Consider the following 27,211-nt stretch of genomic DNA (forward strand, 5'->3'; position numbering starts at 1 on the left):
GAGGATTGAAAATTTAGTTTTTTGGAACTGTTGAAATCTATGTAACTAAAGACAATAAGGAATGTATTATTATTTACCTGAGATTTGTCATAAATGTATAATGCGATTTGTTTGAATTGAAAAATATGTAAAACCAATAAAAAGAGTTTTGATTAAAAAAAAAAATACAGGGGCGATCTAATCTCTATTTAGACTATATGGCCAAAAGTATGACCAGCCCTCCTAATTATTCAGTTCAGGTGTTACAGTCACACCCATTGCAAACAGATGCATAAAATCAAGTACATAGCCATGGAATTTCTATAGATAAACATTGATAGTGTTATGGGTCATACTGAAGAATATAAAAATGGCTCTGTCATAAGCTGTCATCTTTACCAAGTCAGTTCATGAAGTTTATGATCTGCTAAATCTGCCTTGGTCAACTGTAAGTGCTATTATTGTATAAATGGAGACCTCTAGGCTTAGCAACAGCTCAGTCACATAGCAGTAGACAACGCAAACTCACAGAGCAGGGCTGCTGAGTGCTAAAGCTTGTGGTGCTTAAAAATTGCCTATTATCTGTTGCATCACTTACTATGGAGATCTAATCTACCTCTGGAAGTGACATCAGCAGAAGAACTGTGCTTCAGTAGCTTCATGAATGTGGTTTCCATGGTCGAGCATCTGCATACAAGTGGAAACGTGTTCTCTGGAAGGATAAATCATGTTTTACCATCTGGCAGTCTTGTGGACAAATCTGAAGAAAACTTTAAATACCGAAATGTATATTGCCTACTGTAAAATTTAATGGAGGAGGAATAATGGTGAAGGGCAGTTTTTCAGGGTTTTGGCTAATCCCTTTTTTTTTCCTGTGAAGGGTAATGTTAATGCCACAGCATACAAAGGGATTTTAGACAATTGTATGTCTCCAACTTTGTGGCAACAGATTGAGGTAGGCCCTTTACTGCACCAGCATGACTGTGCACCTGTGCATAAAGTGAGGATCATAAAGACATGGTTTGACGAGTTTGGTGTGGAGGAACTTGAGTGGCCTGCACAGAGCCATGACCTCAAGCCCATCTAACACGTTTGGGATGAATTAGAACGCAGATTCCGAGCCAGACCTTCACATCTAACATCAGTGTCTGACCTCACATCTGCTCAGCAAACACTCCAAAATCTTGTGGAATGCCTTCCCAGAAGAGTGGGGCCTGCTATAGTTATGGTTTTAGAATGAGATGTCCAATAAGCTCATATAAACGAGATGGTCAGCTACTATCCATATTCTTTTGTCCATATTAGTGTAGGTCAATCAACAGGACCGGGATCTGCTTAGGGAACTTTTCATACCTAGGTCTGTTACCATGACAAGAGAGCATTCTCTACATCTAGAGCAGACGTGAGGAATCTTTTGTCTGCCAAGGGCCATTTGAATATTTATAACATAATTCGTGGGCCATATAAAATTTTCAAATTAAAAATGAGCCTGCTATATTTGGTCAAACATTTAATTAACTCACCGCTAATGTGATATCTGGAACTGTTTCTCTTTGGTGCGGCGTGTGATGTTAGCTGGCATTGATGATGTTGCTATTGCGTCGGCCAGTCTGTAGCGCAGTTGACTCTTTGCAATGGTAAGTTTTGAAAAGAACTGCTCGCAGCAGTAAGTTGTTCCAATCAGGGACATTTATGGAGCCAAGGAGCGAATGACACGGCGGCAGTGCGGTCTGAGTGAGGTCGGGTCAGAACAAATGATCTTGTGGGCCTAATACGGACCGCGGCTTGGATGTTCCCCAACCCTGGTCTAGAGGAAAGAAGGTTTCATCATTAGAGATTGGGTTTCTTTACTGTAAGAGCAGTGAGATTATGGAACTCTACTACATTATATTACTATGTTACAGAGATAATAACACTATTTTATAGAAAAATATTCTATACGTGAAAATGTTCTCTTGTTTTCAGAAAAAAAACTACATTGTATTATTCATTGTCTAAGAACAAAGACACACTTACATTTTAGATTTTTTTAAATTACATGGTGAAAGAAGGTAAAGCAGCTCTTAAGAAACATTGATTTTTAATTCCGTTTTCCTTTCACTTATCCAGATACTCACTGTAACTATCTATAGTTATAAAAGGAGACCAAAGTATTATTTTAGGTATAAATTATCTTGTCATGTTAAAAGAATCTCTATGTTGGAAAAAAAATAATAGCTACTGAGGTCGGTCTGGTTAGGCTAACTGCACAACAGTGATTACAAAATGTTCATATTTCACAAAATTAAAAGGTATTTTTCGTGGCCAGCATTTTTACACCGCCCCAACTCCACTTGGCAAAGTGCCGATATACACTTTACAATCACTTATTAGTCTATTCCACTACCACATATGAATACTTCTACCTTACTATGTCCTAGAATATATTACTAAATAAATTAACTCTCTAAAGTTTTCATCATGTCTTTAAAACTCTTCTACAGTTCCCTACGTATTCTGATATAAGATTCACCAGACCACCAGGTAATTATATTCTTTTCACTGAGACAGTGCTTTCAGCATAAGGAAAACCTGCAGACAACACTCGGCACTGTGGACCCGGTGATCCAAGTACCTGTCTACAGATTGCTTGTACCCCTCTGCGGAAAAATACTTCTACTACAACCCAAAAAGATGAGGACAAAATCACCTGTTTTCACACCAGGGGTAGGCAACATTTCTTGTTAGGTGTGGAGATTTAAAAAAATAACAATCAAAGATGAAGTACTCAGTATGCCATGTAGTAAATGAAAGTCATATAACACAAACTGATTTCTGTGCACTGTCCGTTTCCTCTCCCTGAAGAAACGCTACAGTCAATATTAAAGCTAAGGGGGTTGAATCGGGCTAGTTTTAGGCTTGAGAGCACTTACAAGTTTTAGTACTCAGTGTGCCAGGCAAACATGTCCTGTGTGCCTGCTATAACCTATGTGCCATAGCTTGATGACACCTGATCTACACCTTTCCTATTATCCATTGATAATGCACTATTACACCTCTTCTTTCCAATTTCCACCTCGGTCTCCCCGGGGACTCTAGAGGTCTCTCCTCCATCTAGGTCCGTACCTACTAATAGCTGTTTTCTGTGGGTCCCAGGAGTGGCTCCTATATTACAGGGGTTGTCTGTGAAAAGATAATCCCTTTATTGCTGGTTGTTTGGTGAATTAAATCCTTTTTTAAACTGAATTGGAGGGCTGTGTTTTTTACTTTCTAATGGTTCCCAGTAATATTAAAAGTAGGTTTGTCTTAACCCCAAAGTTTCATCATTGTATATTGAGGCTCTTCTTTTCTTTCCTCTGGTGTGCTAATACATGCAAAGTCACATTTTTAAATGCAACATTTGTGGTCTGTAGGGAATATAAGCCGTAATAGTGAACCACTGTACAGGTTATTATGTTTTAGCCACAGCTTTTTCAGAGCCTTAGGGGTTTTGCCACGAGGGACATCTATGACAGGATATGTCATAAATGTCAGATAGATCCTACCTCTGGGACCCGCACCTATCTCTAGAATGGGGCCCCTAAACCCCATTCTACCTCTGTGTCTGTCAGCTGATTTCGTCCCCTTACATAGCTCCTCATGATAGGAGAAAACGAGCGCCGATCAACGAGCTGTCTCATTGATTAGCGCTCGTTTACACAGCCTGTCGGGCCATGCAAGAGGACCCTTAGGCTTTACTGTACAAACAAATAATATACATAAAATAAGAAGGAGGAGATAATGAAAATAATGATTTGGGAAGAGTGAGAGATTAAGCAAACTAATCAGTGATAGTACAGGGGACAAGTAGCCAAGGTATTTGTGCAGAAAACTAAATATAAGCGCTTTACTATTAAAAACAAAACAAAAACAACCTAATATTTCAGACAGTATCACACATGGGCCCTGTATCTAAGCCTACCACCTGTGTTACTAATGGGTTTTTTGTGTGTTTGTGTTTTTTACAGTTTTGGATGTTGGACTACGTCGGATTCGAGGACTACTTTGACGGCTACTTTTTTTATTTTCAATAAAATGGTTAATGAGGGTTGTGTGGGGCGGCTGCAGGCTGGTATTATCAGGCTGGGAAGGCCTAAAAACAGCGGCCATCTCACACTGGTAATGCTAGGCTGCTTCTGCTGTGTTGTATCTGGCTAGTTCTGAAAAATGGGGTGGACTAGCCAGATACAACACAGCAGCAGCACTACAGATGGTTGGGTACTGGATCGTACTCAGCTGTTCCCGGCACCCCTGGTGGCGGTGGTTACCAGGGTAATAATGGGGGTTAGTGTTAGCCTTTTCATCGGCTAACATTAAGCCCCGTCTTAGTAATGGACGTTGTCAATCAGCTAGCGGCCATTACTAAAGCGGTAGTAGTAAAGCTTAAAAAAATACAAGGACTTAGAAAAAATATTTTATTGAAACTTAAAACCCCCACACAACCCTTATTAACCATTTTATTGAGAATAAAAAAGCAGTCATCTAAGTAGTCCTCAAATCCGACGTAGTCCTACATCCGAACCTGTAAAAAAACACCAACACACCAAAAAAAATAGTAAGACATAAAAAGCAAAGCAATTCTTATACTTACCTTTCCTAGGTCCAACGCTGGAGCCGCAATGTCAGCGAGCTGAGCAACATATCTAATCCTATCATGTGTGATACTGTCTGCTGACCCAATGTATCTAACCCCATCCAAAGCTATAGGGTCGTAGTGCTATAGATATGCTGTCTCATATATATATATATATATATATATATATATACACATATACATACACGCACAAACTTTTTTTTGGGGGGTGGACATATGTTAGTAAAAGGATACTTACTGCTGGGGCCCTATATCTAAGTCTATCGTGTGTGATACTGTCTGCTGGGCCATGTATCTAAGCCTATCATGTATGATACTGTCTGCTGGGGCCATGTATCTAAGCCTTTCATGTATGACACTGTCTGCTGAGACAAGGTGGGTATGTGGGACTACCTACAGGGATGGGCATTGCACTGTCTACAAGGGGGATGTATGGTTGGGGGACTGTGTGTGGAACCATACAGAGGGGGGGTTTGTAACACTATATACAGGGGGCATTGTGTGGGGAACGCTCTACAGGTGTATTTGATTAGAGCCCCGAGACATAACTTTGCTTTGGGCCCCAGAAATGCCAAATTTAACCCTGAAGGTTAGCACAAGGATAATTACTGCTGGGGCCCTGTATCTAAGGCTACATTCACATGAGCGTGACAGATTTATGTGCGTAAAAAACGCTCGTAAATCTGTCCGTGTGCGTTTCGTTTTTGCATCACTGTGCTTTGCATTTGGCATGTGTTTTTCACGCACTCGCAAGCACTCTTTTTTCAGTGTAATTCATGTTTAAAACACGGACAGCACACGGATGTGTGTCCGTTTGCTGTCCGTGGTTTTCACTCATCCATTGACTTCAATGGGCGACTAGGTGCGTGAAAACGCACCAATATAGGACATTCAGTGAGTTTCAAAACTCACGCATATGTGAATAGCCCCATTGATATCAATGGTTCCCTGTGCTGTGCATTGTTTCAACGCACAGCACCCGGACGAGAATCACGCTCGTCTGAATGAGCCCTAAGCCTATCATGTGTGATACTGTCTACTGGGGCCATGTATCTAAGCCTATCATGTATAATACTGTCTGCTGGGGCCATGTATCTAAATCTATCATGTGTGATACTGTCTGCTGGGGCCCTTTATCTAAGCCTATCATGTATGATACTGTACTGTCTGCTGGGGCCATGTATCTAAGCCTATCATGTATAATACTGCCTGCTGGGGACATGTATCTAAGTCTATCATGTATGATACTGTCTGCTGGGGCCATGTATCTAAGCCTATCATGTATGATACTGTCTGCTGAGACAATGCATCCAATTCTATCCAGCGGTGTAGCTAGAGGAGCTTTACTCTTATAGATATATATGTAAAAAATTATTATTATTTTATTATTTGGGGGGGGGGGGGCTTTAAATGTATGTTTCGGGGCTTGTGCCCCTGATCTTTTAAGACACTAGCAAGGCCCCTAGCAGAAGTAAAAACTATTTCGCCAGATCGAAGCTGCACCATGGTGTTGTGTCACATGTTACATAACTGAAAGGACATTGCTTTCATAAATTGCTGTGGGTAATAGTTCTACTTGTCTATAATATGCAACTGTTTCAATTCACCTTGAAGCTCAAACTAAACAAATGTTTTCACCTATCTTGCCTGCATAATAAAGTGCGGTAAGTGACAGGCCTCTTTTATGACAGAACCACTTGTTAATATATACACTTTCTATAGATTGTAAGGGACTGGAAACCATGAACTACAAGGTTATCTGGCCAATAAATAGTTACAGCCAGTGCACAACTGGCCGAAGATATTTTCCCACATTAAAGTTAGACCTATACGGCAACTTTGACCACGACACACTTTCCAACAGCCAAAGAACGACGTGTTGCATGTGTTTGGTGGAACTTTAAAAATGCTTTTTATTAAAAATAACTTTTTGAGATACAGCTGCTTTGTGTTCTGTATACAGAGCAGCTGTATAGTGCGCTGAGACCTGTATCTGTCAGGCTAGTGGAACTGACGGGTTCAGTGTCAGCGGGTCTCCTGTTATCAATCACATCTAAGTGGTCCATCCCTTGGTTGAACTTGATGGACATGTGTCTTTTTTCAACTGTACTAACTATATAACTAGGTAACTATATATAAGTTATAAACTTGGGTGTGACCAGTTACAGCTTGATCCTGCATACTGCTGACCTGACAGATACAGGTTTCAGCGCTAGATACAGCTGATCTGTATACATAATAGAAAGCAGCTGTATCACAAAAAGTTAAAATAATTTTTAATAAAAAGTATTTAGAAAGTTGCACCAAATACACTAATACTAGAAGAGAAGAAAAAACACACGGCGCCACATAGTGCAATTATCCGGAGGTCAAAAACAGACAATAAATGCTAAGGTGATTTGCACTCACCTAGTCGGGTTATGCTGACCAGGCATAACACTGTTGGATGGTGTGGAACGATCTCCAGGGAGCACACTGCTATGGAGATCCGAAGTCAGGAGACACACCCAAGGTGTGTCCAGCCAGGTGCGATCTGTAGCTGCTGCCAAGGTCCAAGGGCCGGTGAGCGTGAATTCACCGTCAATTTGAAAGTAAAGGATAGAAAAAAGGGGGACCGATGCAAGGCGCTGCTAATATCAATATCGATGTTTATTAAGAGGTAGGCTACGCGTTTCGACGCAGGAATTGCGTCTTCCTCAGGCCATGAACATACACAAATGAACATCTCCCATATATATACACATGTCAGTAATCAAAAACCGACCAATCACAGGAGGAAATGGGGAGGGGACACAGGGAGTTTGCTACAAGGAATAGAACAAAAAGCAAACACGAATGATTGAAGAAATATGCGTCAATTAGATAAAAGAGCAATATGATAGTTACATTTAACATAATTACATTTAACATATAGGAAAAAGTGACAGAACATAATAATAATCCCAATTTATAAGATATATAAAATGTTTGATATACAAGCCGTATTGATGACAACAAAAAAGCCGGCAATTAGGGTTAGCGGTGAGTTAAAATACTATATAATTCTCAAAAGGGCAGAAAAATTTCTAAGTCTATAAAAAACGAAAATAACATTTAATAATTAAATCTGATGATACTGCATAAAAATTGCGATAATATAACTATGCATAAATTCATAGGAGACTAGAATACTAATCACCGCAAAGAAGGAAAGATCAGTGGCGTCTTCGTAGTCATAACAACACCACTATTATGCTGATACATCGGTACGCGAGTACCATGTTAGATGAGTAACACAATTTATATAAAATACAAATTAAGCAAAGTATCACTATGCCTATAAAAAAAATATATTTTTTCAAAAAAACGTCACGAATTATTGACTCGAAAATCGTAAAAAGGCGATCAAGCATTTAAAACTAGAATAAAATCTATATTCAATGGAACATCAGAACCAATAAAAAATATGTATGTATAAAACTATAATTCATAATAAAAAATTCCAAGCCAATCTAAAAAAAAAAAACAATGACTATAATACTCTCGTAAACCAAAGGAAGAATGACATCTAAGATGATCTGATGCCATAATTACACATTAATTATATGTTGTATTAATATTAATAATATGTTATATCAAAACCAACAATAACATTAATAACATGGGTTTTCAACCCAAAATGTGAAGCAATATATATATTACAGGGAATATGGACGATATCACTGCAATGACAAAAGAAACAATTATATAACAGAACATCTGTTTATGAGAAATACGCCTGATGTTAGAATAAAATATAATATAATAAACCTATATTGGATATGTGACTTTTTTTGTATGTTTTTTTGTATCTACTAATATCATTCAAACCTTCAGGGTGAAGTGTACACAATTTATAGATCCAATAATTCTCTTTACTTGGGGCCAAATTGCAAAACCAAGGAAATCTAAGCATCTCAAGGCTACAGCCATCAATATTAGGCTCATTTCGTTGTGGTTTGCCCAGGTGTATGTGCTGTTCCAACATTACACATAAGGTCACCAATTTTACGTCTATAGTAACATCAGAATCATTTGGCATTAAAAGTTTACTAAATTGTGGCAGTGAATATGTAGTTTATCTGCTACAATGTACTTGTAAATTACAGTATATAGGACGTACTACCCAAACCCTACGTAAAAGGATCAATAATCATAGGTCAAATGTTAGCAGAGGTTTTTCTAAACACAGTGTATCCCGACATTGCCTATATAGACATAACTGCAATTTCGACTGTATAAGCATCACTCCCATTGAGCAAATACCTGCAGACTATACTAATAGATTCTTATGTTTAAAACAGCGTGAGAATTATTGGATCTATAAATTGTGTACACTTCACCCTGAAGGTTTGAATGATATTAGTGAGTCCTCTTTAGATTAGTTCTGATTCTTTAATAGTTTTGTCTCCCGTATATACATATAACCAGTAATTGCCCTCGTAGATACAAAAAAACATACAAAAAAAGTCACATATCCAATATAGGTTTATTATATTATATTTTATTCTAACATCAGGCGTATTTCTCATAAACAGATGTTCTGTTATATAATTGTTTCTTTTGTCATTGCAGTGATATCGTCCATATTCCCTGTAATATATATATTGCTTCACATTTTGGGTTGAAAACCCATGTTATTAATGTTATTGTTGGTTTTGATATAACATATTATTAATATTAATACAACATATAATTAATGTGTAATTATGGCATCAGATCATCTTAGATGTCATTCTTCCTTTGGTTTACGAGAGTATTATAGTAATTGTTTTTTTTTTTTAGATTGGCTTGGAATTTTTTATTATGAATTATAGTTTTATACATACATATTTTTTATTGGTTCTGATGTTCCATTGAATATAGATTTTATTCTAGTTTTAAATGCTTGATCGCCTTTTTACGATTTTCGAGTCAATAATTCGTGACGTTTTTTTGAAAAAATATATTTTTTTTATAGGCATAGTGATACTTTGCTTAATTTGTATTTTATATAAATTGTGTTACTCATCTAACATGGTACTCGCGTACCGATGTATCAGCATAATAGTGGTGTTGTTATGACTACGAAGACGCCACTGATCTTTCCTTCTTTGCGGTGATTAGTATTCTAGTCTCCTATGAATTTATGCATAGTTATATTATCGCAATTTTTATGCAGTATCATCAGATTTAATTATTAAATGTTATTTTCGTTTTTTATAGACTTAGAAATTTTTCTGCCCTTTTGAGAATTATATAGTATTTTAACTCACCGCTAACCCTAATTGCCGGCTTTTTTGTTGTCATCAATACGGCTTGTATATCAAACATTTTATATATCTTATAAATTGGGATTATTATCATGTTCTGTCACTTTTTCCTATATGTTAAATGTAATTATGTTAAATGTAACTATCATATTGCTCTTTTATCTAATTGACGCATATTTCTTCAATCATTCGTGTTTGCTTTTTGTTCTATTCCTTGTAGCAAACTCCCTGTGTCCCCTCCCCATTTCCTCCTGTGATTGGTCGGTTTTTGATTACTGACATGTGTATATATAAGGGAGATGTTCATTTGTGTATGTTCATGGCCTGAGGAAGACGCAATTCCTGCGTCGAAACGCGTAGCCTACCTCTTAATAAACATCGATATTGATATTAGCAGCGCCTTGCATCGGTCCCCCTTTTTTCTATCCTTTACTTTCAAATACACTAATAGACATTTAAAAAAATAAAAAGAATTTCAAAAGTTGTACATAGCCTTTAAATAGTGTAAATATGATTTGTCATGTCATGAGCTGCTTTGCCTGAGCTGTAGGACAATATGTTGCTGTTGTCCAGTTCTTATATGAAATGTTGCAAATGTTATCAAATAATGTAGTCATGTGTGAATTGAATTGTTTCCCTGCTGAACACGTATAGTTGGTCGCTTAATCCACATATGGTAATTCAACGTATTTTCTAATCTTGGTAAAGTCATTGGGGCAGATTTCCTAATAGTGTCTGACAGCACAAGCTTAGACCAGCCAGTCAGACGACGCGCCAAATTTATCAAAGTGGTGCATGCGGTATGATACATTTAGCGCATTTAGTTTATGCCAGTTAATTGCTTTAAACCACGCCATCAGTCATGCCCCCTTTTCTAGAAAATTATGAAAGGTGTCTAGTGAGACACAAACATCTGTTCTTTTTGGCGCATTTGCGTAATAAATTAGTCTCTAATAAATGCGACGTTTTGCACCAAAATGCAAGAAATTCGGGTGCATTTTACAACACATTCTGGGTGCAGACACAGTAGTAAAGTTGCCCCATTATGATTATGTACTGCTGTTACTGCTGTTCCTCAGTGCTAGGACTGAATGCATATATTCAAATTGACATTTCTTGAGAGTGTCCCCCGCCCAGTCCGACCCATTAACATTCTACTAGTGTCTGAACACAACCTCTGTTTGGCAAGAAACTAATACAATTATGCTAAAGACTCGTGTTTGCTATGTTTCTGCAGGTTTTTCTGAACTCGTCTGCTAAAAGATGACAGCTGGAAAACAAATTATATTAATATTAGTTCTGCAAATCTTGAGCTCTGTGGAATCCCAGGTCAACCCAGGTGAGTGTAACAGAGCTGGCAATATCATGCACCCTCCGATCTATACTATTAGGGTCACTTATAGTTTTACATTTTACCTTTTGTTTTCGTTCCCAAATGTTATAAAATACCACTGATATAATTAAGTGTGTACATGTCTATTCTCGTGATTTCTATGTGGGATAGTTATGTGGAAATTTCCTACAATATTTGGAGGAACTTATGCTATATTTCTATGTGAAATATGGCAACAATATTAATTTTTCTGCTACAGGGCCAATTTCAATGATACAAATGTTGAAATTTCAGCTCAGTTTTATCACTGAATTTTATACTAGTATGCAAAAACTATTTAAAAGTCCTTATACCACTCTGGTTATCAATAAATAAAGTTGTGAAACGCGGGATAAGGTGCACTGTAAACTATTCAAAGTCTCCAAAAAGTCACCAAAAAGATTCTTGACTATATGAAGGATGTGCATTGTTGTTAGAATCAGTGGTCTAATACCATACGTCTACTCTAGTATGAGTTCTAGGGTATACCAAGTCAAAGATTATAAAACATTTTTTATAAAATTCATTTGGAAAAAGATACTATGGGACAATGAGAAATGTTAAAAATCTCCATTCAGATGTGTGGTACAGTTGCACAAATGTAAGTGATGAAATGATCACATGGTCAAGTCCCTTAGTGCAACAAAAAAAATGTAAAACAAAATGTGCAGGAAAAAAAAATCCCAAAGCAATCTTTTTTTCCCCCATACAAAATGCTTTATTGTGGGAAAAATATATATAAAAAAGTACACATAATTGGTTTAAGCACAACTCTAATAACCCATATTATAAAATGAATGCATTATTTCACATGGTGAATGCTGTAAAAAAAAATATATAATTGGCGGAATTGTTCATCCCCTTTGTCCAAAAAAAGGAATAAAAGTTAATCAATAAGTCCATAAATGGTACCAAAGGAAAATACAACTCGTCCCACAAAAAAAACAAAAAAAAAAACAATTGACTGCGCTGATGATTCCATCAAAATAACCGAACGCTGTCACAACGGTGACCAACGGAAGCCATTAACAACGCTTCCGTCACCATTGAGATCAATGATGAGGGAAACAGAAGCTAAGGTTTCCGTTTGCTTTTCCGTTGAGGGGTTAACCTGATGGAAACCTCCGACAGAACCCCTCAACGGAAGGGCAACGCTGATGTGAACAGGCCCTTACAATGGTTTAAAAAAAGAAACTTAATTTACCAGTCCAATGCCGCTCCAGTGCTAACTCTTCTGTGTTCCCCCACAGGTATCTGTTCTTCCGACTCCATCGATGATGTTTCGGCACAACATGTCACCGCTGCAGCCAATCACTGGCCGCAGCATTGAGGTCAATGGTGTCGACAGGTCACCGCTACAGCCGGTGATTGGTCACATATCGTGTGGACACATCATTACTGGAGCCGGATTAACAGAGACTGGCAGGGGAACAGGGAGCAGAAGGGGGTTGGTAAGGTGAGTACACTCTTTTTGTTATTTTAGGCCATGGTAAGCTGTTTGTAAAGAATTTCATGGGGTTTGACAACCCCTTTAAGTAATGAATGAATGGGTTATAAATTTAGCAAAAGCACATAGAAGTAAATGTAATCACAGCTACTAATATCATAGGTACTGTATATCCTTATAAATGTTTCTGGAGGTTCCAACATATGTGAGAAAAAGAAGTGATCATGAGAGCAAATTTTTTTTAATCTTCCTGTCAGTTATCCCATTGAAGTACATTGTAGTAATCCTCTCTTCAGTCTTAAATGGCTGCTTACAGAGAACAATACATTTCATTCAACTGTACAACAAGTGAAACATACTGTAAAGAAAGTTTAGTTTAGGTTTAGGGTATATACAACCACAACACAGTCTAGGCAACATTATATGACATCCCTATAATACATATTTGCACAGTATCCTGACTCCTAATACCACGTAGCAAAATATAGAAATGTGACTACATCTAGGTTTTTTTCATCCATTTTATTTCCAGCTGTTTGCCGTTACCCATTGGGTATGACAGGAAGACAAATTCCTGATGAAGACGTCTCCGCATCCAGTCAGTGGTCAGATTCGACTGCAGCCAAATATGGGAGGTAACTACAAAATATTAATTTCAACATACACATTGTCAATTTGTGTCAGTCTTCGGCATGTATCCCATGTAAAAAATTTATTTTCAAACCGTACATTGATTGTTTATACATTATACTCTTTTTGTGCAATTTAGTGCTACATTCAAGTATAGTTTTGCTTATTAGGGATGAGCATGAGCAGATTAGTGACATAACTATAAGTTAATAAAAATATTAGGCTGGGTTCACACGTGGCGGAATTTCACTTAAATTCCGCTGCGGACACTACGCAGCGTTAATCCGCAGCGGAGCCGTTTCTGCATTGACTTCCACTTCTATTTAGAAGTGTTCGTTTAGACGATGCGTAACATTCCGCTGCGGAGCATAGGCTGCGGAGCGGAATTTGGTGTCCGCAGCATGCTCTGTCTGTTGCGGAGCAGTGGCGGACTCATGGCGGAATTTCTCCATTGACTTCAATGGAGATTCTAAGTTCCGCAATGAAGTCCGCAGCTGTCATGCACATGTTATGTGTGCTGCGGATGCGTCTTGCTTTTTTGCCATGACATTTCTTCATTCTGGCTGGACCTATGTATTTCTAGGTCTACAGCCAGACTGAGGAAGTCAATGGGGCTCCCGTAATGACGGGAGCGTTGCTAGGAGACGTCTGTAAATAGTCACTGTCCAGGGTGCTGAAAGAGTTAAGCAATCGGCAGTAACTGTTTCTGCACCCGGGACAGTGACTACCGATCCCAATATACAGCAACCTGTAAAAAAATATAAGTTCATACTTACCGAGAACTCCCTGCTTCTGTCTCCAGTCCGGCCTCCCAGGATGACGTTCCAGTCTAAGTGACGGCTGCAGCCAATCACAGGCCAAGCACAGGCTGCAGCGGTCACATGGACTGGCGCGTCATCCAGGGAGGTCGGGCTGGATGCCGAAAGAGGGACGCGTCACCGAGACAACGGCCGGTAAGTATGAAATTCGTTTACTTTCACTAGGGAAAGTGCTGTCCCTTCTCTCTATCCTGCACTGATAGGGAGAAGGGAAGCACTTTTCCCGCAGTCCGCAGCAGCTAGTCCGCATCAATTTTCTGCACATTTTGTGCAGATCCGCAGCCGTAATCCGCAACCCGGATTAGGTGCGGCATTGATGCGGACAGTTGCGGAGGAAATCCGCCACGTGTGGTCATGCCCTTACTGCATTGGGGAGGTGATTCCAGATTGGTTCCAGATTTACCATTAGTGACTATACTAATATGAGATTATTTTTTGTTGTGAATTGCCACTATGGATATATAGTGTTTTACCATACTCAAGAAAACGCTGCAGTCTGAAAGAAAAATAGGTAGTAGTAAGATGTGCCAAATTTATTAAGAGGCTCATGCCTCTAGGAAATGTTAGAATGAGCCCCACCCCCCACTGAGAGAGCTCCAACAAATATACACATTTTATTAAGTTAATGTTAAAAGTTATTTTATTTAATATATATTATAGGGGAGTTATTATTGATGCAGCATGTGAGCAGTGCGCTGGTTAATTTCCCCTGTGTGTAACAGATTAAGGTGCACGCTTTGTTGATGAATCTTGATTAAACTAAAAAGTCAGTAGAAGAGTGGAAGGATTAATAATAAAAAGCTGCGCTCCACACAACTCTGAAGCCTTGAATTAAACCTGAAAGTCTACCCTTCAATTGCATCTCAGTTGTTCTCATTTCAAATCCAATGTGGTGGCATTCAGAGCCCAAATCATGAAGATCGTGTCACTGTCCAAATAATTCTAGACCGAACTGTATTAGAACTGTGATAGACATACCCTTATTCCTAATATTTAACCCCTTAATGACTAGGCCTTTTTGCGCGTCAATAACCAAGGATTATTTTTTGTTTTCTCACGGTCGCATTTCAAGAGTCGTAACTTTTTTTTTTATTCCGTCCACACAGCCGTACAAGGGCTTGTTTTTTGCGGGACGAGTTGTATTTTTTACCTACATCATTTTTGGATGCATATAATAAATGGCTTAATTTTTATTTACTTTATTTTAGTAGAGAATTGAAAATAAGCAGCTATTCCAGCATTGATTTTCACGTTATAAATTTATGCCGTTTACTATGCAGCGTAAATATGTTACCTTTATTCTATAGGTCAGCATGATTACGGGGATACCAATCATATAAAGGTTTTATATGTTTTCCTACGTTTGCACAATAAAACCCTTTTAAAAAAAATGGACTTGTTTTTGCATGGCCACATTCCAAGAGCCAAAACTTTTTTTTTTCCGTCGATGTGGCTGTATGTGGGCTTGATTTTTGCGGGTGTAGTTTCAGATGAGGTATAGTTTTCATTAGTAGTATTTTGGGGTACATGGGACTTATTGATTAACTTTTATTTTATTTTTTATGGGGAGAATGGAGAAAAAAAAAGAATTTTGCTGTTGTTTTTAGCGTTTTTTTGGACGCCATTCACCCGACGGTTTAATTAATGTGTTAATTTTATTGCTGGAGTCGTTACGATCGTGTCGATACCAAACATGTGTATGTGGTATTTGTTTTGACACTTTCACTAAATAAAACCACTTTTTGGGGGAGAAAAGTGTTTTTATGTTATTTTTACAGTAACCTCTTTATTTTTTAATAAACTTTATTTAACTATTTAACTTTTTATTTTTTGGTCCCACTAGGGGACTTTACTTTGCGATCTTCTAATCGCAGATATAATGCTTTGGTATACTTTGGCAATCTATTAGGCCAAGCCTCTGGCATGCCCTAATAGACAGTTGCTGAAGGCAGACCTGAGGGCCTTTGTTAGGCCCATGGCTGCCATGGAAACCAGACAGCGCCCTGAGATTTCTTTGCGGCGGCGTCAATGGGGTGACGGGGGGAACTCCCTCCCTCTGTCAAACTCATAAGATGACGCTGTCGCTATGGACAGCGGCATCTATTAGGTATAACTGACGGAATCGCAGAGCACTTCGATTCTGGCATTTGGGGCAGGAACTTGGCTGTGTATAACAGCTGTGCTCCTGCCACTGATCGCGTGGGTACAGTGGCAGTACCCACGTGATCAGAGGACGGATATATACATCCTTATGCGGGAACTAGCTCCTGCATAAGACGGATATATCCGTCCTTCTTCGTAAAGGGGTTAAGGATTCTATGATGACAGGATCTGTTCCACAGGACTAGTGCATAGCAAATGTGGTGCCAATATTAAAAAAAGATGGTAAAAAAAAGTGAGCCCGGAAACTATATGCTTGTAAGTTTAACCTCTATTGTGGGTAAAAAAAAAATAACTTTTTTAAGAGATCTTAATAAAAATAAACTTGGTTGGTAAATAAAATGAAAATGCTGGGACTGGGGGAAATAAAATGTAACCCCTTAATGACCAGGCCATTTTGCACGTTAATGACCAAGGATTATTTTTTGTTTTTTCACGGTCGAATTCCAAGTGTCGTAACTTTTTTTTTATTCCGTCAATATAGCCGTATAAGGGCTTGTTTTTTGCGGGACGAGTTGTATTTTGTAATTGTACTGTAATTGTAATTTTTAGATGCTTATAATATATTGATCAATTTTTATTAACTTTATTTTAGGAGAGAATTGAAAGTAAGCAGCTATTCCAGCATTGATTTTTACGTTATAAATTTACGCCGTTTACTATGCAGCGTAAATAACATGTTAACTTTATTCTATGGATCGGCATGATTACGGGGATACCAAATATGTAAGGTTTTATGTTTTCCTACGTTTGCACAATAAAAGCCCTTTTAGAAAAAAATTACTTGTTTTTGCATCGCCGCATTCCAAGAGCCGTAACTTTTTTATTTTTCCGTCAATGTGGCCATATGTGGGCTTGATTTTTGCGGGCCAAAGTGTAGTTTTCATTAGTATTATTTTGGGGTACATAGGACTTATAGATTAACTTTTATTTAATTTTGAATGGGAGAAAAGAGAGAATTTTGCCATAGTTTTTTTTGCATTTTTTTTGGACGCCGTTCATCCGGCAGTTTAATTAATGTGTTCATTTTATTGTCCAAGTTGTTACGATCGCGGGGATACCTTATATGTGTATGTGTTATTTGTTTTGACACTTTTACTAAATCAAACCACTTTTTGGGAAAAATAAGTTTTCTTTTATTTTGACTGTAAATTGTTTTGTTTTTTTCACAATCTTTATTTAACTGCTTTACATTTTTTTTTTTAGTTGCACCAGGGGTCTTCACTATGTGATCGGCTGATCGCATATATAATGCTTTGGTATACTTACTGGTGTAAAACTGACATTTGCTGAAGGCAGACCTGGGGGCCTTTGTTAGGCCCCTGGCTGCCATGGAAACCCAACGGCGCCCCGCGATTTCTTTGCGGGGGCGCCGATGAAGTGACAGAGGGAACTCCCTCCCTCTGTCAAACACATTAGATGTCGCTGACGCTATTGACAGCGGCATTTAATGGGTTAAACTGCCGGAATCGGAGCACGCTTCGATTCTGGCAGTTGCGGCAGGAGCCAGGCTGTGTATAACAGCCGTGCTCCTGCTGCCGATCGCGTGGGTACACTGGCAGTACACACGCGATTGGAGGACGGATATATCCGTCCTCTTGCGCGAACTAGCAGCTGCAGAGGACGGATATATCCGTCCTTCGGCGTTAAGAGGTTAATTGGGTTAACAACTGGCTCAGTGATAGAAAACAGTGGGTGGTTATTAATGGTACATCCTCAAGGTGGGTCACAGTTACCAGTGGGGTTCCCCAGAGGTCAGTATTGGGCCCCCTTCTTTTCAATATGTTTATTAATGACCTTGTAGAGGGTTTACAGAGTATAATTTCAGTATTTGCAGATGATACTAAGCTCTGTAAAGTAATCAACAAAGAGGAGGATAATGCAATACTACAGAGGGATTTGGGGAAGCTGGAGGATTGGGCAGAGCAATGATAAATGAAGTTTAATGTGGATAAATGTAAGGTTAAGCACTTTGGCCAAGGAAACCAATTCCACAATTATGTATTATATAGTAAAACACTGTGTAAAACAATTGCGGGAAATTTGTGTGGAAACGCATTTTCACCGTGACATGTGGTCCAAAACATGTTTTATCAATATATATCGAGAGAGGAATTAGACACATAGACGCTGCTGATATCATTCAAAAGGGGTGTAGGCTTGAGGTTAACCAATCTGAGGCAATGTGACAAAATTTCGGATTCAGCCAATGACAGACATACGATACATTTCAAATGCATTATTATAATTCTTACATCAGGTTTGCAGGTGACTTATGTCTCTTGACAAGAATATAATATTTTTGTTCTTCTATGATGGGGAGTTGGAAACCCCGCAAAAGTGACCTCATTTGGGAAACTACAGCCCTCAAGGATTTTATGGAGGGGTATAGTGAACATTTAGACCCCACAGCTTTTTGCTGAATTTTGTGGAATTAGGCCATGAAAATGAATAACAACATTTTTTCCACTAAAATGTTGACATTTAATTTCTACAAGGGTTAAAGGAGAAAAAACACCCCAACATTTGTAATGCAATCTCTCCTGAGTACGTCAGTATCCCATATGTGGTCATAAACTGCTGTTTGGATACATGGCAGGGCTCAGAAAGGCAGGAGCGCTACTTGGCATGCAGATTTTGCTGGAATGGTTTTTGGGCGCCATGTCGTATTTGCAAAACCGCTGTGGGACCAAATCAGTGGAAACCCCCAAGCAGTGACCCCATTTTAGAGACTATACCCCTCAAGCCATTTATCATTTGCCCGGATGTATGACAGCTCTCAGAAGTGAAGAGCACCATGCGCATTTGACGCCTATATTGTTGATTTTCACAGCATTGGCACACTTTGGCCACAATGGCAGGGCTCTGAGGTCAAATAGTAAAACAAACCCCTAAATAGTGACCCCTATTTTGGAAATTACACCCCTTAAGGCATTTTAGGGGTGTAGTGAGCATTTTGACCCCACAGGTGTTTTTTCATTATAAATTAATGTGCATCAGATGGTGCAAAGTGAAAATTGCAATTTTCCACTGATATGCCATTTTAGTGCACAATATGTTGAGCCCAGTTTGTGCAACTGAAGACAATTATCTCAAACTGTTAAGCGGGTTCTCCCGGGTATGGCGGTCCCATATATGTAGACATAAACTGCTGTTTGGGCACACTGTAGGGTTCAGAAGGGAGGGAGCGCCATTTGGCTTTTGGAGTGCAGATTTTGCTTCGTAGTAGTTTTGTTTGGCGTTTGCTGGTATTTCAGTTTATATTGTCGGGGCATATGTAAGCTGGGCAGAGTACGTCAGGGTATAATAATGTGGTAAATAAATAATTATTATTAGATGTGTGGCGAGTGTCGCACTGATAAATAGTGCCCAATCTTATCCGTACACAGAAAATATTATAGTGCACAAAATAAAAGAAATCTAAAAAAATCACAAGACATATATTGTGTAGAATAATAAATGGCTGGACTGATACAAGGGCCTAAAATACCATGCATGTTACTCAAAGAGAAAGGGGCCATTCTAAGCGCCAATAAAAGACTAAACTAGCTGATATAAACAAAGATATAACTATAAAAATATGCCAAGATAACCTATCCTTACTATTATCATGTCTACGAAATGTCACCGTACAGTATATATATAGCAACACAACATATGTATACATAAACAGTTAAAGAATATAACATATATTAACATTATAATCCATATATGACACACATAAATATACAAGCGTGATGAAAAATGACTCTAGGAGAAGCGGCGCCCGAAAGGCCAACCACTCGCAAGGGTAAAAATAAAACAAGTGACAAAGCAAAGTGCAAAAATAGGGTCACAAAAAAGTTACAAGGAGTGAAAGTAATACGGTACTACACAAAAATAAAAAATGCTATATAAAAAATAATAAGTAAAAAGGAAAAATATAAAAAAAAGTGATGATAGGATGCATAAAATAATGCAACAATATAAAAAATAAGTACAAAAATAGTACTACAGTGGATATAGTCCAGATACATATAAAAGAAATAAATGGAGAATAAATATAAAAATTAGCAAACAGTATGATGATCAAGAACGGTCACAGTTATATAACTCCACATTATTTTCCAAGTACAGTCAGATTTTTCATTAGCCTTAGGGGGGATTCACACGAACGTGTATTGGGTCCGTCGGGCCGCGTGGTTTTCACGCGCCACGCACAGACCAATACAAGTCTATGGGGCAGTACAGACAGTCCGTGCTTTTTGCGCAGCGTTTGTCCGCTGCGCAAAAAGCGCGACATGTTCAATATCTCCGCGTATTTCGCGCATCACGCACCCATTGAAGTCAATGGGTGCGTGAAAACCACGCAGGTCGCATGAAAGCACTTCCGTGCGAACTGCCTGTTTCGCGCACCAGCTGTCAAAAGGATGAATGTAAACAGAAAAGCACCACGTGCTTTTCTGTTTACAAACATCCGAATGGCGTGTCATAATGATGGCGGCTGCGCGAAAAGCACGCAGCCGCGCATCATATGATGCTGCCTCACGGAGCAGGCAGGTGGCTTTTGCGCAGGCAAAACGCTGCATGTTTTGCGTGCGCAAAAATGCCACGCACGTCTGAATCAGCCCTTAGTCTTGCCTCTATTGCTTTTCTGCGGGTATGAGAACATGTCTTTAAAGATACTGTAGAATGTTACATTGAATGTCAATTAATTTGAAATTTTTTTATTTTATATTTATTTATGTTATTTTATGTTTTATTTGTAATGTCATTGTATTAAAGTTTTTCAAAGGAACACAAAAACACTTTCAAGGCATCAAGAAACAAATTTTGATGAACTTATTCATTTTTCTCTCAGACTGGATTTAGAGGAAGGAGATGGAGCTTGGTGTCCAGAAATGCCAGTAGACCCGGAAGAACTGACTGAGTTTCTCCAGATCGATTTGCGAGTCCTCCATTTTATAACATTGGTAGGCACTCAAGGTAGACATGCTGGAGGACATGGGAATGAGTTTGCCCAGATGTTTAAAATAAACTATAGTAGAGATGGCACTCGTTGGATCTCTTGGCGAAATCGGCATGGAAGCCAGGTATAGCAATTCATTGTAAATTTTACATTAACCAAAATATTTACTCCTGGGACATCATCTATGTTCTCATATAAGAACTGCTACACGCTTGTTTGATCCTCTGTCGACTGTGCTGTTACCCGCTTCTACTCCTGCATGCATATACAAACACTGCTCACATGCATACACACACTCACACATTACACACATGCATATACACATTACACACATGCATATACACATATATATATGTATATATATACATATATACATACATACATACATACATACATATATATATACACACACACACACTGGACACCCACTTTAAGTCACATGCAGCAGATTTTGTTGATCTTAGTTCTGTGAGCTGCCTCGGGGAGGGAGGTTTTTATTTATACATTCAATTTAAAGGCACTATGTCAGCATTAACTACTCAAGGCTAACTAAAATAGTAATATCACAGATAACCCCTTTAAAAATGTATGGAGGTCTATGAGGGACCTTGGGCTAGAGCGACGCTTTTTTAGGCTCTCTAGTTTGAATGCTACATTAGTGTCTCATGCTGACTAGAGCAGGTGTTCAGCTGTCTAATGACAGCTGAGCTCCTGCCTAATGGTTAGGATTGGAGGAACCCATGATTCACGCTGTGTTAACCCCATAGATGCTGCTGTCAATAGTGATTGCGGCACCTAAGGGGTTTACAAAAAATATTGGGCTCCTGCTGTAAGTCCATTGATGCCCCCGCAACCATGGACTGCCAATGGTTCGTCATGGCAGCAAGCGTCTAACAATGGCCTCCAGTTTTGCCATGTAGAGAAGCCTATTATTTTTCCCCGCCAGAAGCAGGGCTTTTTAGACTGCCTTTCGGTGTGAAATTGACAGGCATAATACAGAATAGTAATACAGAAGTATTATAGAAGCGATCAGAGGAACGCCTTTTCTAGTTTCCTACTGGATCTAAAGAGAAAAAAATAAATAAAATATGTTGAAGAAAGTGTGTTGTAAAATGTTTTTAAAATTATAAGTTAAAAATATCTACAGAAATACTTTTTTTACCCTTTAAAAAAAACAAAAAAAAACTTCACATTATTGGTTTTGCCGCACCTGGTAAGACCAGAACTATAAAATGATCAGGTTATTTATCCTGCATGGTGAACGCCGAATCCGACCCTCCTAAAAAAGAATGCCAACATTGATGTTTTTTGTTCATCCCGCCAACCAAAATACAGAATAAAACGTGATCAAAAAGTCATATTCAATCCAAAATGGTACCAATGAAAACTACAACTCATCCCATCAAAAATTAGGCCCTCATACAGCTTAGCTGATGGAAAATTACAAATTTTATAGTTCTTGGAATATGGCAACACAAAACTAATTAATTTTTAAGTGTTTTTATTGTGCCAAGTAGTAAGACTTAAAAAAAATGTAAAAAGAAAAAAGCAATAACGCCATAATCGTATTGACCCGCAAAGTTCTTTTTTTTCCATCACCCATCAATTTTTTTTTTCTAAAAGTTATATATTACATTATATGTACCCTAAAATCATTCTATTAAAAAACACAAATCATGCCTCAAAAAACAAGCCCTCATATGCCTTTGTCGATGGAAAAATAAAATTCTTGCCATGCAAAGATGAGTAAACAAAGGAAATCGCTTGGTCCTTGAAGAATGACTCTGGTGTATTTTTTGCCGCCTCCCCTGAACCCCCTGCCCAACCAGAACACACTTACCCCTGAAAGGACGCTGTGTCTGCAACTAAATGTTTACTGTCTGCTTATTGGCCAGAAATGTCAGCCAGCCTATTTTAGACCAATACCCCTCCTCACCAAAGCGGTGCCTCATGGGAATAAGTCAAACAGTATGAATCATTTTAGCTCAGAAGTAGGCTTCTTTCCTAACAGGCGCTGAGCCTAAATCATTGATTACCATGATGCACTACCCTACAACACACTGTCAGACGAGTTGCAGGCCGCAGCTAAAATCATTGTTACTTTTCTTGCTCCCCCCACCGCTTTCCTGCTCATGCCAATTGAGCAGGATATGCAAGGAGGGGGCACAGCAGACTATTCACTTTTAGGTTCCAAACATCTACTCTGAGGAGGCCATTCTCCAAGCAGTTGGTTACTTAAAATCAAAGAAGTGAAAAGCAGCCTCCTCCTAGCAGCTGTTGAGCTAATATCATTGCTATTTTGCTTGTGGCTCTCGCACTTGCCTGCACCTCATGTTGCCAAATTTGCTGCATATCATTGAATAGATTGGCACAGGCAGGAAGAGTATGTGGGCTCTCATTATTGAATAGCTTAGCAGAGCATAATGTTTAAAGAGGCTCTGTCACCAGATTTTCAAACCCCTATCTCCTATTGCAGCAGATCGGCGCTGCAATGTAGATAACAGTAACGTTTTGTTTTTTTTCAAAAACGAGCATTTTTGGCCAAGTTATGACCATTTTTATATTTATGCAAATGAGCCTTTCTTAAGTACAACTGGGCGTGTTTAAAGTTATGTCCAAGTGGGCGTGTATTGTGTGTGTACATCTGGGCGTTTTTACTTGTTTTACTAGCTGGGCGTTGTGAATAGAAGTGTATGATGCTGACGAATCAGCATCATCCACTTCTCTTCGTTACCACCCAGCTTCTGGCAGTACAGACACACAGCGTGTCCTCGCTCATCCGACGCGATGAAGTTCCTGTGGGAGGAAGTGAGTTACGTCACAGCGTGATCTCGCGAGGATACGCTGTGTGTCTGTGCACTGCCAGAAGCTAGGTGGTAACGAAGAGAAGTGGATGATGCTGATTCGTCAGCATCATACACTTCTATTCACAACGCCCAGCTAGTAAAACAAGTAAAAACGCCCAGGTGTACACACACAATACACGCCCACTTGGACATAACTTTAAACACTCCCAGTTGTACTTAAGAAAGGCTCATTTGCATAAATATAAAAATGGTCATAACGTGGCCAAAAATGCTTGTTTTTGAAAAAAAAAAACACGTTACTGTTATCTACATTGCAGCGCCGATCTGCTGTAATAGGAGATAGAGGTTTGAAAATCTGGTGACAGAGCCTCTTTAAGTCTCTCTAACAATCCACCAGTAATTCTGAGCCAAGAAATTTATTACATGCAATCTAATAATTGAAAGCTGTCTTTAAAGGGAACCTGTCAGCTCCTGTTTGCCTAACAAACTGGTCCCAGCGTTTTGTTATAAAACTATGTGCCCACATACCTTTTGTCTGGTTTGTATTACCTTGTTTGTCTAGACAAACGACTTTATTACCATATGCAAATAACTCTTCAAGTCTCACTCGGTCAGTCCTCCTGTTCTCGTCATCTTAGCCTGCTAAACTCCGCTCACTTGCTCAGGATTGACGTTGGCACGCTATGGCCACGTTACTCTCATCTTCACTGAGGGGGCGGAGTTGAGCAGTAAAACTTTTTACAAAACCTAGGAAACACTAGGTCCAGCGTGGTAGGCAAATAGGAGATGGCAGTGTCCCTTTAAGGGGCAATGGGACCCCCTATCTACTGGTCCCCTGCGCACACATCGTGTCTCAGCCCCTGGGCACAGGCAAGCAGCAGAGGGTGCATGCATAAACTAACAATGATTTTAGCTCAGCAGCTGCTATGAGGAGATCACACTCTAATACTTTGAGTCTAAAAAGCCAGCTGCTTGCATCGCGGCTTCCTATGAGGAGATATTCTGAATCAAAAAAATACTAGTATGCTGCCCTCCCAATAAATCAACCTCCCCCTGGGTGGTTGCACCACCGGACAGTGGTAGAGATGGACCAAATCTGAATTCATGTTTTAAATGGTTGTGCTGAGTCCTACAGAACTGAATCTACTCTATATTAGTTCTCCACAATGGCCAATAGATAAGAGTCCTGGGAGAGGGTCCCTCTATGACATCTATGGTCATCCAAATGCAGACCTCCCAATTGTCCTGCTGTCCTGGTGGTATGTCCCAGTTTCAACTGTATCATTGTCCTCAGGATGCAGATACACTTGAATCCAATGTTGAAGAAGGAAACCTATAAAGTCCCAGGCCAAAGCAGCGCAAGCTCTCTGGCTGGGGACTCCTGTCTTGGGAAAGCCCTTGACGTCACTGTCCATATATGGACAGTGACGTCAGTGGCTCCTTCAGGAGCGGAATCCCCAGTCAGAGCATTGCCGACGCTCTGGCCGGGGATTCCGACATTTGAAAGCCCCTAACATCGCTGTCCAAATATGGACAGCGATGTCAGGGGCACCTCCTGGAGCAGAATACTCGACCAGAGCATTGCCGATGCTCTGGCTGGGAAATCCCCTCCTGGTGAAGCCGCTGGCATCACTATCCATATATGGACAGTGACGTCAGTGGCTCCTCTTAGAGCAGAATACCCTGCCACAGTGTAGCCCATGCTCTGGCTGGGGATTCCGCTTCTAGAGTGAGCCCCAATGGGGCTATCTACAGGGGGTGTTAGCACTACCTACAGGCAGGGAGGAGCTATGGACAGGGGTTAGGGCTATCCACAGGCAGAGTGGCACTATGGAGCATTATACTGTATGAGGGCATCTGTGTGGGCATTATACTGTATGGTGGCAGCTATTGGGGGATTATGCTATTTGAGGCAGCTATGGGGGCATTATGCTGTATGGGGGCATCTATGGGGCATTATACTGTATGGGGGCATTGTACTGTGTGCGGGCAGCTATTTGACATTATACTGTATGGGGAAAGCTATTTGGGATTATACTGTGTGGGGGGCAGCTATAGTGGCATTATACTTTGTGCGGGTTCTATGGTGGCATTATACTGTGGGGAGGCACTATGGGAGATTGATACTGTGTGGGCTGAACCGGGTGTGTGTGAGCGGGGATTGGGCGGGGTTAGAGGCGTTGCTTAAAAGCAAAAAAGAATTCTCTTTTTGAGATACTTGAAAGTTGGGAGGTATGCAGATGGGACAACTCCAAGATTTCATTAATGTGTCCTTGCAAGACTACAGTGCACTAGAGAAACCCGAAAGTAATGGTGGACTGATTCTCTCTTACAGCATCATTTTAGCAGCATCACATAATCTTACAATGCTGCCGCAGTGCTTCTAGGATTGTGATATAATGACAAAAATCCCAGTGTTGCTTCCGGCTTTTTTTCTTTTTTTCTTCAGCAGTTTTTACATTAGCAAACATCAGTCATATTCACAAATTAAAAGCTCTTCTTATATAAACTGTATTCTTTCAGGTTCTTGAAGGAAATGTTAACCCTTATGACATAGTATTAAAGGACCTGGAGCCTCCTATAATTGCAAGGTTTTTACGTTTCATCCCAGTGACTGATCATTCTATGAATGTGTGTTTACGAGTGGAGCTCTATGGCTGTGCCTGGCTAGGTAAGAGTCTATGGCATCAATCCTCATTAGTTACTAAACCGCTAATACTATTATGTAAACTATAATGCTTAATTTTAGTTTATTACTTTACGAGCTTCAGTTTCCCATGTGTTAAAAAAGTATAGAGACCTTAAAATGATGAGAAACACAAAACATATTACAAAGTTGCATCAATTTTAAGAAGACTATGATAAAAAAAAAAAAAAAAACAAAAAAAAAACAACGTAGTCAACAAAGTCAGGATTAGACCAGTAGCACATACACAGTTTTAAGAGAGGTTTTGGTCAGTGTTTTGAGGCAAATACAGAAGTGGATCCAAAAGGAGGGAAGGTGTAAAGAAAAGACTGATGCATCACCCTTCTTTATTATCCACTCTTGTATTTGCCTCAAAAAAACTGAGCTGAAAACTGCAGCTAAAACTGCCTATGATTCCCTGGATATTACTTTATAATTAAAGTCAGCGCTGTGAGAGCTAGAATCTTTATTTATTTTTTAAA

At 39.3% G+C, this 27,211-nt stretch overlaps 1 protein-coding gene across 1 annotated transcript in view; it reads left to right on the plus strand.

Annotated features, from left to right (window-relative positions):
- Window positions 1-11,104: 11,104 nt before the first annotated feature.
- The window catches only part of DDR2 (discoidin domain receptor tyrosine kinase 2), a 121,128-nt gene continuing 105,021 nt past the window's right edge, over window positions 11,105-27,211 (plus strand). The window contains exons 1-4 of the mRNA XM_075832266.1: window positions 11,105-11,200; window positions 13,213-13,315; window positions 21,129-21,360; window positions 26,567-26,714. Coding sequence (XP_075688381.1) covers window positions 11,125-11,200; window positions 13,213-13,315; window positions 21,129-21,360; window positions 26,567-26,714 — 559 coding nt within the window. The 5' untranslated portion in view covers window positions 11,105-11,124. The remainder of the gene's footprint in view (window positions 11,201-13,212; window positions 13,316-21,128; window positions 21,361-26,566; window positions 26,715-27,211) is intronic.

This window comes from Rhinoderma darwinii, chromosome 7 (genome assembly GCF_050947455.1).
Source record: "Rhinoderma darwinii isolate aRhiDar2 chromosome 7, aRhiDar2.hap1, whole genome shotgun sequence".
NCBI classification, from domain to species: Eukaryota; Metazoa; Chordata; class Amphibia; order Anura; family Rhinodermatidae; genus Rhinoderma; species Rhinoderma darwinii.